This window comes from Boleophthalmus pectinirostris, unplaced genomic scaffold (assembly GCF_026225935.1).
Source record: "Boleophthalmus pectinirostris isolate CB_2022bp ecotype Guang Dong unplaced genomic scaffold, ASM2622593v1 HiC_scaffold_15, whole genome shotgun sequence".
NCBI lineage: Eukaryota > Metazoa > Chordata > Actinopteri > Gobiiformes > Gobiidae > Boleophthalmus > Boleophthalmus pectinirostris.
This window is the reverse complement of record NW_026571070.1, coordinates 23418767-23436852: the sequence shown is the minus strand read 5'-3', so window position 1 is coordinate 23436852 and position 18086 is coordinate 23418767. Positions and strand designations below refer to the sequence as shown.

Genomic DNA, 18086 nt, shown 5'->3' with positions numbered 1-18086 from the left:
CTACTGAGAAAATACGCTTATGGTGTCTTTGTTTAAAAATATATAGTCTGTTTTCATTCCTTTTAACCAGCTAACAATGGACACGTCAGTTCACTTTTGAATGAATGGCTGCCAGACAAAGTAGTGGTAATATAATGCACATTTATTTTAAAAAAAAGTATATCCTGATATAATCTGATAAATGCCAATATGGTTAGTAAATAGTTATTCAATAGTTGCCTACATATAGTGAATTGAACTGGAAACTTAGATTTAAATGACTTAATATTTACTTCTTACTTGAACTTAAAGTAATGTTGAGGGTATCTACCTGGAACTAAAGGTTTGTAAAGGCCATGAAATATAGTCTGTCTGAATTTGCATGTATTGTCATCATCATTTAAATCCATTTGATATAAAATTTTTGGAATATAGTGTTTGGTGCTATAATCAAACTCCTCGGTGGGGAGGACTCTTGCATATTTTGAACTGTCTTCTCAGTTGTTTTTGTCACTGATCCAGGAGCATCCAGCCCACAGCCGGAAACAGCTCTTTTGGCCCTTTTTTAAATGTAACTTCCTGAAGCCTGAGCCTCTGCTGAACGTCGACACTTGCACACACTTCCGGCATGTCACCTGCCAGCGACTCTAATTAGACTGATAAGCAGAGCAAGTGGTTCCTGGTAATCAGCCCCACGGAGCCCAGACAGACGGCTAAATGAGGAGGAGATGAGCCATGCAGCCCAACAGGTGTCCTTAAAAAGGCCGGGCTGTGCGCTTATACATGCTGTCTCCCCTCTGCACAAGAGTTCAATCAGAGCAGGCTGCACACACTGTATATATAGCAGAGTTCTTAAAGGAGCTGGGGAAGTACGTCAGGTGTTTCTGCACGTATAGATTTAATCATCATGCTGTTCCTCCAAATGGCGGCCTCGTTTTCAGAGAAATTGTTTGAGAAACTGCAGTTTGGTGATTGATTCGGAGGAGGAGGGGTGCTTATACAATGGAAGCAGTCAAACTGTGTATTTTCATCTTGGAGCTGCATCCCTCTCTGCCTCCCTGCATTTGGTTTTCTCTCCCTTTGCAGACACAGCTGCTCAGATTTAGACATATAATAATCATTATCACATTTTGTCCCCAAGAAAAATAGTAATAAAAAAGCAGTGGTAGAGTGACACACAAGACACAAGGCGGAATACAAAGCGATATCTGAACTAATAAAATCTCTGAAGGGAAATGTCATCTTTCTCATTTTGACACCTGTGCAGGCTGTTGTGTTACACTTTCATTTTACACCCACCACTCCCAGCTGTACAGAACAGCTCTGCAGAAGAGCACACCGTCTGAGGTGCAGCCAGTGCCTCACAGCGAGGAGACCCAGCCCACTGCCACTCCATCCTCTCTCCAAGGATCCATCCACGCAGCAACATCTGGAGATGTGCTCCGAGCTTTAATTCTTTGGATTGACTTAGCTTCCAGCTGCCAGCAGCAAATGTTGGCTGCTGTCTGAGACCTCTTCACACTGAGACTGTCTTTAAAATCTCATCTTAAAAAAAATATTCTATATAATATATTATAATATCCCTAGGAAATTTAATGTAGGTGTTCAGACAGTGCATTAGTTGGAGGAGTGGGGTTTACAAAGACTTGTATATATGTCTTTCATGCATTCATAGACAGGAGCTTTGATGAATTTCTGTCCGGATCACATTAGCAGCTTTTGCAGGACTGATTTCAAATCCAATTTAGATTGTTGTTTGTTGGTTTCTGCCTCTCTAAGGCTAAATTTCCTCTGCCGCTATCTCTCTCTGATTCGTGCTGTCACATCTAGTCAGTAACATCGCTCTGCTCGTGAAAACAACAATTGTGAACAGAGTGACTGGTTAAAGCTTTATGTTTGTGGCCCACAGTGTTCAATGAGAAATCAACACATTATCATGTTATTGTCATGCAATGCCTTACAATGATAATGGCTGTTTCTACACTCAAGGCACATGCTTGTCCTTGGAGTCTGATTTCGCAGAAAAAAACACAGTGCAGTATATGTAGATGTACTTGTCCTGTTTAGATGGTTGCATCCTTGTTTTCACATGGAAACGTCGAGGCATTCCCCCCCTCCTCTGCTCAAACCCTGCTACATATTTCTGACTTGAGTGATGCCGTTTGTGATTACTAATGACAGTCGGAACAAATCTTTGGTAATGAGGTGACATTGAGCTCTCTGAAATCACCCTTCACAGCCCCTTAAAGTCACAGTCGTGTTGGAGTCTGCAGGGACAAGTATCTGGGCTCTAGACCTCTCTGTGCCCCAAAATGGACTCCCTCTCACATGTTTGTGGGCGTGTGTTTCCCCATAGCCACATGCTAATATCTGAATCAGTGGAGCTCACATCCGGCTCACATGTTAATGCTGCATGTCTTGTCAAACACTCACCTTCTGACAGCTTTAGCATATTAATCATTTTAGCACTTCCACTGTGTTTATTTGCTAACTTCTCTAGCTCATCTTTGTCTTAACACAAGTGGTATGTGTGTGCTTGCATCTATAGAGTGAGGCATGTTAGTCTCGGCTTGAGCAGGATGTCTGCACCAACACATCATTACAATTTGTTCTAGCCATTAGCTGGTGGATGGTGAATTGTGGATGAAAAGCAAAGAGGCACGTGTTTGTGTCTGTGGTGCGGGCACACTTGCTGATGTGGTTAGTAATGTGGCGGCCTGCAGGGGGCGCTCTGTGGAGCAAGCCTGAGGATAATTGCTGCACAGTGACAGGTAGGGCTGCCTCTGCCACAGCTCCTCTGTGGGAGAGCTCAGTGTGGCACCAGCCTCCCTCTGGAGTCCCCTCATACCCTGGCACATTTCCAGATGTTTTCATCTGTATCATACACATCCAGAGAATTGCCTCTTCGCTTAAAACAAGACTTTAATCATCAACAGAAGTGCTCTAATCAAAGAAGCTGTGTACATGGGTCATATTACCTACACAGACGCTTATCAAACACAATGCAATAATGGTGTCTGTAATCTATAATGACACTAAAACAGCTGGGAGGTAATCTCTTACTGTGTGCTTTCTTACTTTTTTGACTGTCAAATACATCCGACATATATACAGTAGTTTTAGGTTGTGTTGGTCCGTAAAGTTAAATGCCTGTAGGAAAGTCTGGGAGAAGAGCAGACTTAATAAATCATCTCCCTTCTGTGCTCATACACTGGGCACTGGGCAGGACTCTAGCAGTAGCCTCACTGAGATTAGCTGTAAGTGTATGTAGACTTGCTTGTCCATGTTAAGGCCTGACTATTTGCACTGCAGTGTCTCAGGGATAGCAACAGTCTTAGGTGTGAAAGTTTCACAGACAGATACAGTGTAGTTTAAGCAGAAAGAGTGTGTTGTGCAGCATCGTCCTGACAGTGAGGCTGCCAGCTTGTGTTCCTAGAAAAGGTCACCCAAAGAGCAGGCACATGGCTCTGCAGCAGCCCTGTGTCTGATGGTCATAATGTCTTCAGATGTGCTCTGTTTATTCCTTGTCTGTCATACTCTATGAGAGTGGCTCTTCCTGACTGATTGTCACATGTGATATGCATGGCATGTGTCACACATCTGCACACTGTCACCTCTGAGGGCCTGTGGAGAATGAGCAGTGACATCCACACGGCTCCTCCACATCTGGACCTGCTCACTATCCAAGTAATTTGCCCGTGCTGCCTCTGTTCCCCAATCTCTTGCAGTCCGTGAAGAATTGGTGTCAGCACCTATCAAAGGCAAAATGCCTATTCTACACAGAGTGTCAGAGCAGCCACAATCTATTAATCAGCTGCAGCCTGGACACAGATATGTGTGTCTGACTCAGGCCTGCTCCAGAGCAGATCCAGGTGAATTATTCAGCCATCTTTGAAAGGGTGCTCTAATAAGGGAGGATGCAATTATAAATCTGTCATGTGGGTTGTGTTTGAAAGAAGACGGCTCTTTAAAGCGTTTGACACTGAGGCTATGGCAGGGTCTGCACTGGACACAAGCCACATGCTGATTCCTGCCATTAAAACTCAGTCCACTTGTTGTGTTTGTGTGTCACATGTGAAACACTACAGCAGTGGAGACATCTTATAGTGGGCGCTGAGTTCTATATGTTGGGACAATGTAAAGGTTTGTGGTGAGTTGATTTAGCCGAATACCAGCAGTTGGTTTGTAGGGAGCACTGTGACTTATCCACAGGAAATGATCGATCGAGCTGAATAAACAGTGAGGCGGCCAGGATCCCTGCTGCTAACAGCATGCTCCTCCATGTGACAGACATGGGCCAATATGACTGGCTCTGCTGATTAGATCAGAAGCATTGGTGATGTCATGGCTTTGGTCATGCTGCAGGAGAGGGAGATAGATGCTACATTTTGGACTTTAAATGACAAACTAATATCAAATAGAAGAGCACACACATTAAAACATCGTGGAATTTGAAATGTCTCTGCCCTCAGGCAGAAGTTGTTATAAGTGGTGACGTTTAAGCCCAAAATATTGCCATTGATATATCGTAATTTATTCTATACCATGTTTGTATTAACAATAATGTAACACAACCGTTTTTGCATTCATGTAGTATACAATAAAAAAATACAATATGTACGTATATAACACCCAAATTATAATGTATACAAATGTTACCATTAATAACTTGCAAATACCCAAGGTTATCATTTCTTTGTCAGTTATAATGTAAACCGTCAGTTTTGCCATACATAATTTCTCCTCAGAATGATTAAATGGTGGAGAATATGGAGTATTAGGGATTGAAGGACGATGCATTCACTTTAGTCACCTGAGGCTGCTCCCTACCTTGTCACTGTTTTTAAGGGGAGGTATTTTGATTTTGCCTCCTGATTTAAATAAGCCTGGCAAACGAATAACAATTTAGATTCCCGAACCAGAAGCGACAGATGAGAGTGCTGGGGACATATGGGTTTGTCTGAAGAACAATGTATATGTATATGTACCTGTATGCTATATACTATGTTATTTATAGGATGTTTATCACAGACCATAAAATTCACACCAAAGTCATTCCATATTTCTCTTTTGAACATACAATATGTGGGTGCATTACATTTTGATATGCATCGGCGGTGACTGATAAGAGGTCATATACTACGCGCTCTATATCATACATGTAATGAATATGCTGCACTTCTTATAGGGGAATATTATTGTTTTTGTAGCTACCTTGCGCCTTGGATTCGGAGTGGAAAATAGGTTGCCATGCGTGTTATCAGTGACGGGGATCAGGTGCACACTACCAGCATACACCCCCCCCCCCCCCCTTCCACACACACACACACACACACCAGCACCTCAGTGCTTGCCCTCCCCCTCGCTGCGCTCTGATAGGTAGAGACAGCCATCATATGTGCGAGGGGAAAGTGATGGGCGGAATGGCAGCTTTAATATCGCGCCGATTGCCTGCTGATAAGGCTAACGGCTGTGGAGAGGCGTGAGCGTCAGCCCTCCTCCACAATAAACACTTTCATTTTGTTTGGCTGGAGTGACGGATGGAGGGAGAGAAGTGCTTGAATAGACGACCTGAGGAGCAGTGGAAAGAGGAGGGGGCCTGCAGAGATAGATGCCATGCATGTGAATGTTATTCAGTATTAACAGATCAATCAGCTGCTAGTGAAATATGCATTTTGTCAACTACAGACACTCACTTGGTCAAAAGGCAACTGCATGCCTGCTCTATGCCGGAAGTACTGACAGACTGGGGAGTGGAGAGATGAGCAGGGATCAATCTTATTTTCTTTTTCTATCTTTTTTTTTTTCCTGAATCTAATCTCATTCATCTTTAATGGCAATACATAGGAAATTTTATTTACAGTCATGAACACTTGTGCGTAAGGAAAATTAAAATAAAATATAATACTAAGTATTTGCTAATAAACCATGTTTCCTATTCTGTGTAGTGTTGTGTGGCAATGATGGTTGCAGACTGCAAATTGATTAACTATGACAATTTCATCATTGGTGTAGTTTTGGCAGATGGCAGCAAGAAAATTCACATTTCAATCAAATTACCCCCATGACAGCAGCATTTTGTGGAAATACATATACAGGGAGCGATTCAAAGGTCACATAAAATCAAGCTTAAATGTTTGTTTATGGCGTTTGGATGCATTATGTCTCATTAATGCGCACGCCGAGCAGCAGCAGTGGTGTTTGGAAATTCTTCTTAGATGGGTGATTGGAGTGGCCTTTTTCCCCTTGTTCAGTGGGCGCTTGATGAGTTTCTCTGATGCTTTACACAACACAATGTGCGTGGCTTTAATCTGAGCATATTACTCTTGAGCATGTACATGTGGTGACTACATAAAGCCAGTGTTATTATGAAGCTTGTAGTGGGCTGTAAATTATGTCTGATGGAGCATAAAGCAGTAGAATGTACCCTTGCTCCTACTTTCATCTAATGTTTGAGCCACAATACGAGCTGTGTCTGATGTGATGAAGAATGCCTATTGAACTGCACATCACAAAACAATGAATGGAAACTTTTGGACCATGAAATATTGCTGTATATTTGTGCCTGTAAATGAAATACAAGCAAGTCCGTGGGTCCACTTGAGTTCAACATGGTGTACATAATATTTCAATGTACCTTTTACTATTACAGTGAAGGCAGTTCTGGTACTGTTGGGTGCAGTAGGGCCCAAATAATATGACATTTTAGGGGCGAGGGGGTTGGAGATATGGTTAATATGGTTTGTGTTTTAGCATAGCCTACACAGTGCTTAGCCCTTAATGGGAATATGTCGGTAAAAGTAGGGTGGCCTCCTCAAATTGAAGAAAAAGAGGAAAACGTTGTTTAAAGCCATGACGGACAGAGAGATTGAAATAGCAATTGCTGGTTTTCACATGCCATCACATCACATCATTCTACTGGACAATAATATTTAATACCGATGAGAGGTAGCTAAAATCAGTATTGTTACAATTTTGATTTTTGTTGGAATACAGCAAGTTCAAGGTTCCGTTCAGTAACGGAAATGATCAGGTTCAAGATTTGTGATTTTGCCTTTAGGATATTTCAACTAAAAGCATAACGTAATCAATAGGAAATACTGGCTATGGCTTCCCATCTGAGAGTATTACATCATCACATTCTACATCTCAAAAATACCAATAGGTGCCAACATATTACAAATCTGAAAGCCAGCACACACAAAAGGTCTTTATATGAGAAAAAAATACATTTATCAAGTATGTAGAGCTCACTTTTTATTATTTAGTCTGAATGTTTTGTGTGCGTTAATGTTGGTGGTGTTCGATGGCACAGATTGGTAGTCTTGCTTCCATCAGTCTGCCCCAGGGCAGCTGTGGCTACAATATTAGCTTACCACCACCGGTTATGTAATGAATGAATAAAACACTAAATTATAAAGCAACTTTGAGTGTCTGGAAAAGCGTTATATAAAATAAATGCATTATTATTTTATAATTCAAGTGGAATCAATGAAAAAGGAGGACATTCTCTGTGTGACAAGGGAAGGGGTCAAACTGTGCAGGACAATCAAAAAAGGAACAGGTTGTCACCCCATGGCAAGTTTACTGGCAACATTGCAGCTTAGATATCCTTTACCTTTGTCTTATTCTGTGTTTCAATGGACTGCATACTGCTTAGAGATTCTGCGCTTTTTCATTTGATTGTGTAATACTTGGTTTTGATTTATGAGTGATGTACATGTAGCAGGTTTTTAACACCCAGTACAATCCTGTGGCTTGCCTCTTCTCCTCAGTCGGTGAACACGAGATGATGGAGTTCGATGCGACTCGGAAACCCGGCAGATCAAATAAGGCTGCGAGGATCAGATCTCGATATTAGCGATTGCACTGGATAGACTCAGACAATGCCTATTAAAATGGCCGGAGGAGGCACTCTGAAATCAAAGCTGACATCTCTTTTCCACAGTCTGTCAGGAGTATTTGGTGGCTAATTTGAAGCTTAGAAAATCAGGACGAGTGTGTGTTAGAGTGAGGGATAGAGAGAGAGAAGCGCTCCAGTGGGAGGTTTGTACAAGGGGACGACCGAAAAGAGAGGCTGTGGGCTGTTATCTGTACAGTGACAGAACAAGCAATCCATTCACCGCTGTATTCTGGACACATCCATCTAGTGGGCAGTTAATGAGCTCGGCAAGTACATTGTATTTACATTTAAAGTGGCTGTTGTGGGACTGTCATTCCCCTCAGGTTGATTGGAGAGTCCTCAGCTTTGATTCACAAGTAAATACTGACCTTCAGGCCGCGCTGGTTCCTCCGCGAGTCTCCGAGAGTCTGCTTGTCACTCAAATGTTAGCAGTGCGCGCTGATTTCAGGCTAATCTCGGGTCGTTTTTGCTCGTCACGTGTTGCAACCCAAGTGGGGTCCTCATTAGAACCAAACGGTGCTGTGACCTTTTAGCGACTTGGCTCCCTCCACACCTCCGCTCTCACCCAGCTGGGCCAATTACCTTGCTCATTACCCCCCCCTTCCCAAATAGCAGGTACAGTAGCTAACTATAGAGCTTTGATATGGCTATGACTAAATACAGAAGTGGAAACATGAAATGAAAATGATCTTCTTGGCACTATTTCAGTTGAAGTCTTTGGCTAATGGGAAAAGACTATACTTTCCCCTTCTATGGGGTAGACTCAGGACGTATATTTGACCTTTAGCTCTCTTCCGTCCACTGTAGGAACTCTGGCTGACATGTAAAGTATAACCAATGTAACCATTTGAGTTGGCGACAAAATAGAGTCATCAGTGCTTGCAGCGGCTGTAATAAGCAGAGGAGAGGAGCAGGTCAGAGACGGATGGGCGTCCCCAAAAGTAGTGCGCTTAATTAGACAGAATGCTGCATACATTGTGGACTGAGTGGAATCATTGGGATAGATTAAAATACTAATTAAACGGGCCCTGGCTGCGTTTGGAGTGAGAGGTGGGGTTCAGCTCTTCAGGGTCATTTGCATAGCCTTCATCTGAGGAAATGGGATTTAAAGGACCTAACTCGCACTTTTCTTTTTCCCTTTCAGCGTCGCCAATCACATTCACATGCTAACCAAATGAAAATCATGCCTCATTTTTCCCTTTCATTCCATAATTTAGTGTAATCTATTAAGACCTCTTTGATTTTGTTTTGCAATATAAATGTTTCCATCAAAGTAAGGCGCGGACGACGCAGTGTGTGATCCTGGACGATGGATATGAAACGCCTTACTTTGGTAGGATTTGCATGAGAAACAAAGCTGTGGAAATAGAATGCCATATTTGATTAGATCAATAGATCTAGAGAGTGGATCAGACTTGGGTGCTGTATTAATTACCGCTAGAACAAAAGGCAGGAGCTCAAGCTATTGTGCTGTGAATCTCCCTGTGTTTTATGATCATCCTGAGCAGGCTAAAGCTAATGCCTTTGGACACATCACATCTCATTCTGCAAATACAGTCAACTACCCACAGTAGTTTACACACACATTTTACAAATTAATTTTGGTCACTGCTTTGGATGTGATAGCCCTCTCAGTTTTAAAAAAGTGTTTATAATTGCTTTACCTTTTAATCTGATACACCACATCAGAAGTTGAGTTGAATAAATGTTTAGATGTGTGTTTTAAGGAGCATCATACACAGGCCATACAAAGCTCCTTTAGAAGAGATGTCTGTTAAACTAACTAGTTATAAACATTTTAATGAATTATATATAGACATATTACATAAATATTTTTACTCTGGTGTTGTTTTGCATGTTACAATGGTGTACTGCACACTTCAGCTAATGAGGCACCATTACTTTGTTTTCTCCATCTCCAACCTATAAAAGTGCCTTTATCAATATTTGATACTCGATTGATACTCATGGCCCATAGAAAAGAAAACAGATGACACAATTGTACTTTTACCTGGTACATTTGATATTTTTTCATGACATTGCTGCATCATCCCTATCCTTACAGCTAATGTGGTTGCCTCAACAGAGAAATTTTGTATTTATTTCTGTTTATAAAACACACAAAAGTTTAAGAATATTCCATGGTCCAAACTATGCGCCATCCAATTCTATAGTTCACCTTGAGTCCAAACAGGAATTGTTGCAGTGAAGGTACCTGTTTATTGGCTCAAGACACCCATATTTTCTCTTATTATAAACCTATAAAGCACACAACATGTCAGAGCTAGGCACACCTGTCGCCCCACTGCCACTGTCAGCTGCCACACAACCATCTGCCCCTGCACTTTTCACCACTCTCCATCCATCGAGCTGTGTGGGCGGCCATTTTCTCTGACCAGTTTGACATCTGACTCACGCCGCTACATCCCTTGCATCATTTCTCGGTTCCACTTGTTCTAGCCTTGGGGAAGTGAAAAATCTGCTACTTTGTCATCCTCACACCTCCTCTGCTTTTGTCTCTGCGCAGTGCAACAGAAGCCGCAGCTGGAGAAGGAGACGGGCCTGAAGATAGTGGAGGCCGGAGTGAGCGACGTAAGTTACCCAATCCCAGTTTCGGGACGCATGCGTGGGTGTGATTGTGTTGTCTTTGGGGCCCGACGGGACGCGAATAACTCCGCCATTTGGCATCCACCTGCAGCTCCCGTCGCGCGCTAATCTTCAGACGCAATGAATTCAAACACACATCCTTTTGAGCACGTCGCTTTCATTACCCGCATTCATTTCCTTTAGGTCCCTGAGTGCTGTTGTTGTCACCATGGCGAATAAAACATAACAAGACAAAAGCCGCGCGAATTTAGCGAAACTTAAAGTGGATCATGCTGCAGAGCCACAATAACTAGATTACCTTGAGTGCTGTCTCTTTGCGGGGGAACACTGATGCTCCTTTGACATATTCATTGTCAGAAATTAAGAGCAGAGCAGGAGGACACTCGGGATACTGCAGATGAAAGCGGAGTGAGCGTGGATTCGTTCAACACTGATAAATATTCATATATATCTGAGGTAAGGATCTAATCAAGCGCCCATTGATGCATCCACGCTCGTCTGCTAAATGAGCTCCTCTATGGAAATGAGACAGACAGTCTTAGACCCCTGAGCTGCCCTGATCATGAGGCATGCTGGGAGCTAAATGGATGTGGCCTGTGCATCGCAGGACAGTTGCCAGTAGCAACAAGCAGACACACACACGGTATAGACGAGATCATTTTCCCTGGTATGATGTCTCCCTTTTAGTGTCACTTTGCCCATTCTTTCATTCTTCACCCATCTGCCTCCCACTTATATCTTTTTTAGATGATTTTTTTCTTTCATCCTGGTCACATTGTGTCTCTATCACATTCTTCTCAATTATCTATGATTCAAATTTCCTTTTGTATTTCCACCGTGACTTTTGTCCTGTGCTTTGTTTGCCTTTGCGGCGTATTCCTACGCTAAGCTAGTGCTGGTGCAAGGCCCTGTTTGTCATATTGGGCCTATTTGTAGATAATTAGCTGCAATAATAGCCTCTCTGCAGGAGCCAAGCTGAGGGAGGGACGGATGGAAAAGGGAGGTTGGAGAGGAAGGATGTGTCTTCCACCTCATGGGGAGAAAATCTGCATTGTACCAATGTAAAAGCAACGCCGCTCGCACTGTACTACAAATACAGAGTTGGCAAAGTCAAAAAGCTGAAAACTCACACGGCGCATTTAGCAGCTTTCGTTGGGATGTGTTGATCTCACCAATTCGTATCCAAGAGTTGAGGGGAAAATAGTAGCTTTTGACAGAGAAGCGGCAGAGTGGGCTTATTAAATGCATTACTTTAAAATGTGTTAAACCAAAAGACCAGCTTTCAATAGATTTGCACTAAATTGGCCACTTTTATGAGTAAATGCAGGATGGCGTCTGCTTGCTTATTAGGGATCAGGAATACAGCAGGTGATATTGCATAAGTGGTGACAAAATGAAGCTCATGTCAAAGTGTACTCGCCCAACACTTGTATGAAAGCATTGTGGTTGCTATCATTAAGTCTTATCACTGACAACACCCCCCTTTGCGGTTTTTATTTAAGAGGTGACAAATGACAAAACAGCTTAGGAAGATGTCCAGATAGAGCCCTCGTCAATAGCAGTAGATGCGGACGAGGATAAGCAAATGTCAAAGTGGGGGGAAGGAGACATCAATCAATACGCACTGCAATATCTACTCCATTATAGATTGCGGGGAAGTTGGCTGCCCACGAAGGAAGAAGCCAGAGAAAAATTACTTATTTGTGTTTTTTGATTCTAAACAGAATGTGTATGACATCAATTTGTATGTGTCCCCGTGGAACCTGAAAGTTGTTTTAACATTGTATAGTTCAAAAAGTGTCTATAATTTGGACTTGCATGGACAAACCAAAGCTTATAGAAATACGAAAGTTTAATAATATCCTTTATTGGTCTTGTAAATAATCAGAATAAATCATTATAAGTATATAAAATGGGAGTAGAGAGGAGGAAGAGAGAATGCATACAAAAAATGGGGTGATAAGACAGGCACATGCAACTGTTGGTTAGCTGTTTTGAAACCAATCGCCATGGTTACTCCTGATAGACAAGCAACAGAAATAATTTTAAACTGCAGGAAAGGCCAAGGATGGAATATTGAAAGGAGAATACCATTTTGCATTGAAAAATAATCTAATAATATAAGCTGAATTGGATTTGTCTCTGAATGATTGCTCTGAAAATGAAAGCCGCTATTGCCTGTGCCAAGACCTTAATGACTTGTGTTAATAATGATAAACAATAACCACCTCTCTACATTGAAATTTCCATAGCGGAGTGCTTAAGAACATCCGATCTATCTTCTAAATTAAAATCAATAACACAAACCATGCACCTGTAATACTCCTCTACTTACTTCCTATAAATATTTATTAATACTAAGAAAACCAAGTGAGACCGCCAACACGAGATGGTCCCTGTGTGATTAAGTTAGCAGTTAAATTGAGATTCATTGACATTTTGACAGCGGGCTATGTCGGAGATGGCTCTGGCAAACTGCTTATAGGCTCTCATTAAGTGAAGAATTCCCCCTGCTCCATGTCATTGCATTATTCCGACACTAAATGTAAATCACAAGAGGCAGGAATACACTGCTCTGTATGTGTTTTGGAGTTTAAATATAACCTACCTGTATGTAAGAATGTGGTCCACTATTAAGTTTCTTTATGTCCTTCAGAGCCATTTGTGCAAAAAAGTGCAAAGTGCATACACGAGTCAATAAAGTCGATTTCAATAATTATTTAAAATGTAAACAATATAATGGACATACCTGATATAAAACTCAAAAGGGAGAAAAATTGTGCAATGTTCTTTTTGCACCTTGGCATTAAATCATGTTTAACACCTACTATAACTGTATAGTATTTCTTAACAGTAAGTAGCCTACACATTCAATAGTGTCAACATAGAAGACTGATCTTTTGTTGCTCTGATTTATAACTAGAATCTATTCATTCTCCGTACTATATCACTGTAGGATTCATCATGCTAAAATGGAGAGATGCATTGCTTTTTCAGTTTTTATATTAATACAACCTTTTTAAGTAGCCTTGTAACACATTCAATTGATAATGGCAACATACAGATTTTCTTTTAATGAAATAAAAATTGTTAATAATTGAGCATCAAGTAATTATGGAGCTACATTTTTAACCATTGACCTATTACCCTCAACTGATATTCAGGAACTGATACCTGGTCCTTCCAGGATTATAGCCACTTGGTGCCACTATCAGTACATCTTCATCAAAATATTTTCATGCAATTCAATTGATTTAGATATCTCATTAGCACAGTTATGTCAATATATCTTTGAGTTACTTTAGGATTTTTCACATTCACATGAAATGAAAGACAATGTTTTTATTCCCACAGTGGTTTGAGTCCTTCACACACAAACACAGAGGTCACATCACATTTGAAAGGCTGTTAAAGAATGTCAAAGTCTTGTGATGGCCCCGTCCAAACCCACATTATCTCTCTAATCAAAGGAGGAGCTGCGGCAGCACACTGCAGAGCCTGCTCTCGCTCAAAGGTCACATGTAATAATGACCCCTCACCATGGATCTCAGGGCTTTCTCTTCAATATCCTGTCTGATAATTAAGGCCCAAGCACACCGCTATCAAATCACTACAATGGACTTCTTCCCAAATACTATATTACTGTTTCACATTTGCTCTATAATTGCATAGAGTTTGTCAATTTCAACAGCCGCAATTAGGCCATTCTACTGATTTTTGCAGCACTCCATCTTCCCATAAGTGCACAATGATGCTCCTGGTCCAACTGCAAGAGTTTTCACACCAAGATGAAAAACCAAGACGACAAAAACAACATTTGCGACCCTCTGTGGAGCCACGATCAGCATGTAACTTGTACATTACCCGCAGGGATGATCGCTTAAAATTAGCATTTCTTTTTGCTCTGGAACACTTTGCATATAAATATTTATTCCTTACACTTTTTGAAATGATGTTGCGGTTATCAGACAGCATCAGTGCATTTGGTTTCCCTTTAATCTAAGCAAGCCTGAATACTCCAGTGTAGCACATAGCACTTAATAGCAATACTATGTCAGCAAATGCAATTCCTCGGAGCAAATGGGACAAATCATTTGAGTTGGGACTTCAAAGAGAACCACACTGACCATTTCCTTGTGGAAAAAAGAAATAAGAAGTTGTCCCGCACGAGTGGCTTATAGAAATAAATAATTGTGATAAGAGTTGTACAAAATGATCTCCCAGCGGCGTGGATATAGCACGCTTCACTTCACAACATGTTCCCCATGTTGGATGCTTTCTTATGTTGAGCTATGTAGAAAAACAGTACTATGTTAATTCTCAAAATATTCAGTTTGAATCAAGTGTCAATTTGAATATATTTGCTACACACTCTGCAGTAGTGTAGGTCAGTTGCCGTAGTATACAAGATTAGGTTAGTTGGCAACATCAACTTCAATATAAATATAATATAGACAACATTAGTGCCAGCCCTTAAAAAAAGATGGACCAGCAAACTGAATATAGATCAGTATAGATTAAACCAAATAGGTGTGCTTCTGCTGCCATATAGTAGTGCACATGTCTATTTGCAATCAATTCCACATCAGTCCCCAAATGTGGCTCCTTCTCCACACACAATCCATTTGATCTCCCTCAGACACTGTAATAAACCCAAACAATGAAAAAAGTGCCTTCTATAAAAATTTCAGCAGTGGGGGAAGGCCAATCTGGCTGCTTGAAAAGTGTCTGAAATGCCATTATAGTGTCCGATCTGGATGTGAAATGTCATAGTGGAGCAGCCCCACTGTGCCCGTAGCCCTGAGTAGCTGCAGCTCTTTGGAGAGTCCAGCTGCCTCCCACTGATGAAAGCTCCGTTCCTCGGCAACCTTTTACCATCAGCTGACCTTTGGGCTGCAGAAATGCCTTTGATACCACGCCATGCCGTTTGGTATTTGGATCTCTCTATACCATGATGCAGGCTCTCCACGGGTACGAGTGGACCGCACTGCCTTTAATGAGCATGAGCATGTAAAGTGTTTACGCGCCTCCCTCCACCGCCTTTTATGCCCAGGCCTTTGTTAAAGATAGGTACATTTTCTGTGAATAGTTGACAGTGGTATTTTTATGCTCTGCATGTTGAAGGGCAGTGCTTCGTCCTTTTGTATAGCACCAAATGAGTGTTTTTTTCTGATCTACTTGAGCTGAAAAGATTTTTAAAAAACCTGATGGTTGTGGCCAGGGATATATAGAATTTTAGATAATTATGGTTAATCATTCATTCATTGCCACTAACCTAATACCTGAACCATCCATTAATACTTGCTGCTTTAAAGTTGTACAAGGTACAAATTGCTCAGATTTATAAAAGTTGATTGAACATGTTTTATATCAAAATCCCTCTTCACACCTACAGCCCTCAAAAACATTGTAAAGGTGAATGTCATCATGTCTTTCACAATTTTGAACTGTGCATCCATTCACAGCATTCACAACTATGTGACCAAAATAGATAAAGCTGCTGACCATGAAACACTTAGTACAATACAAAATGAACATTTAGACGACTTCTATCTCTTGTTCCTACACCAGTTTTGATTATGTCCCTGCTATATTCCTTTTTAGACAGAGGAGTGACACACATGAAATAAATAATTTGGATACTTTGATAACTCTGGCTCTCAGAGCAGACTTGGCTGCTCTAATCCTTAACAATCTTGTAACATTTCCCTCATGATGTTCAGAAGGGGCTGGATGTCCTAGTGTGTGCCCTCACTCTCCTCTGCTCCAAATGACTGATGCACAACTAAGGAAGCCTTGTGTCACACTGGAGGTGTACAAACAACTGAAAATTCACTAGTCTATGCATTATATTTTAGTTCAAGGTCCTGATGCTGTGTTGTTATGACAACCCAAGCACATGACACGCTGCCATCTGATTGGAGCAGGCGGCCGAGTACTTGTGGTAATTTGGTGAGTGAAGGCAGTTGAGAGCGGGTGCCCGGGGGTGCCTGAGGGTGGGGGGGACCTGCAGAGTCCACAGCTGGAGTGTATGGCAGAGGTTTAAATGTCAGCGATGAGGTGGGTGCTTGTGCCATTTGGCCTGACGTGTTGCATGCCAAGGGACTGGCAGCGGGACGCGGGGTGCACGGTGCCCCCGGTCCCGGCCGCTCTGCTCTCACCTTCTGCCATTTATCATGCACCAGCTCACTCAGTGCATCTGGCACCTCCGTGGCTACAGCAGCTACAGGCTACAGCAGCTACAGGCTACAGCAGCTACAGGCTACAGAAGCTACAGGCTACAAGTATTGGTCTTTGGGAATGATGAGTACCAACTACAGCCTGCAGTGACTGTTCTGTTTGCAACAAGTCTGTCTGGCATTTGGACAGTATGCTCATTTGACTAAAAGAAAGTTGCATCTGATCTTGGTATCTCATTTTATATTATTTACTTAAAAATGCTTCAATTAATATAAAGAATGAATATGCAGGATTACTCAAATGTGCAAAATAGAGAGTTAAATTTAAATACTAATTAAATACTAATTTAATTTTTGCAGATTATAGGACCCACAGAATTTGGGAATGTATTAAGATCACATAAGATCCTTAAAGAGCCTGTACTTTTCCCATGTATTTGAACAAAATTGCTGATATATTGTATAAGCAGCTCTTGAGGTCAAAATGTGTCCGCTGCATTCTGCATGTAATTATAAAATGGTTTATTGTTTGATAATCAGATATTGCACGTTAGGTAATTGTTGTTAGCTTTACCCGTCTGCAAAACTCCATACTGGTCTCTCAGTGTTGTGAAAACCTGAAAAACTCAATGCAATTAATAATTAGGATGCTCAGACTGCATAAGGTACATGGGGAATTCCTTGCATTACTTACACTGCAAAATGAACTTAAAATGAACTATTTCTGTGTTTCACATTTTAAGACTGTAAAAATCAGGTACGGTACATTTAAAACCATAAGGTATAACTTGTTAATCATATATTTAATTATGATATTTTGAGTATTTGTATTAGGATGCATGATTTTCTCCCACTTTATTGTAGACACAAAACACACCACACTAAAAATAAAAACAAAATGATAAATGTACGAATGCATTTCAAACGCAATTCCTCCTCACCTCAAAGCAATCATTCTGCCTCTTTGTATACAACAATAATCATAAATTTGAAATATATTGCTGCATTCCTCACACCTAAGTGAGCCTTTTTGGTTGAATACTGCATTTGGGCTGATATGCAGCAGTAGATTAATTATTGCTCAGTGAGCACACAATGCAGAAAGCACTTTGCTCACAGTAAATTAAATGTAATCAACTGGCTTATCATTTTTATTGCCTTTAATTGAGTGTAATTGCGAATGCTGCTGTAACTGCCAGTTACTTTCTGCATCACAAGGTCAGCTAAATTGCTTGATGAGATGTTATGGTCTTTATATGATGACCTTGATATGGAGGCTGTGTGAACATCTTCCATCTGTGCTGATAAAGCATGAAATCAAACTCAAGTGGCTTCTCACTCATGTTCAGAAATCATCTGCACACTCCCAACTACCGTGGTCCACTGGACATATTTGACTTTCTTTACTTTGTATTACA

The 18086-nt window shown here is 41.2% G+C and overlaps 1 protein-coding gene across 1 annotated transcript in view; it reads left to right on the top strand.

The window, feature by feature from the left end:
- Positions 1-18086, top strand: part of ptprn2 (protein tyrosine phosphatase receptor type N2) — a 110426-nt gene that overhangs the window by 52789 nt on the left and 39551 nt on the right. The window contains exon 12 of the mRNA XM_055150816.1: positions 10410-10474. Coding sequence (XP_055006791.1) covers positions 10410-10474 — 65 coding nt within the window. The remainder of the gene's footprint in view (positions 1-10409; positions 10475-18086) is intronic.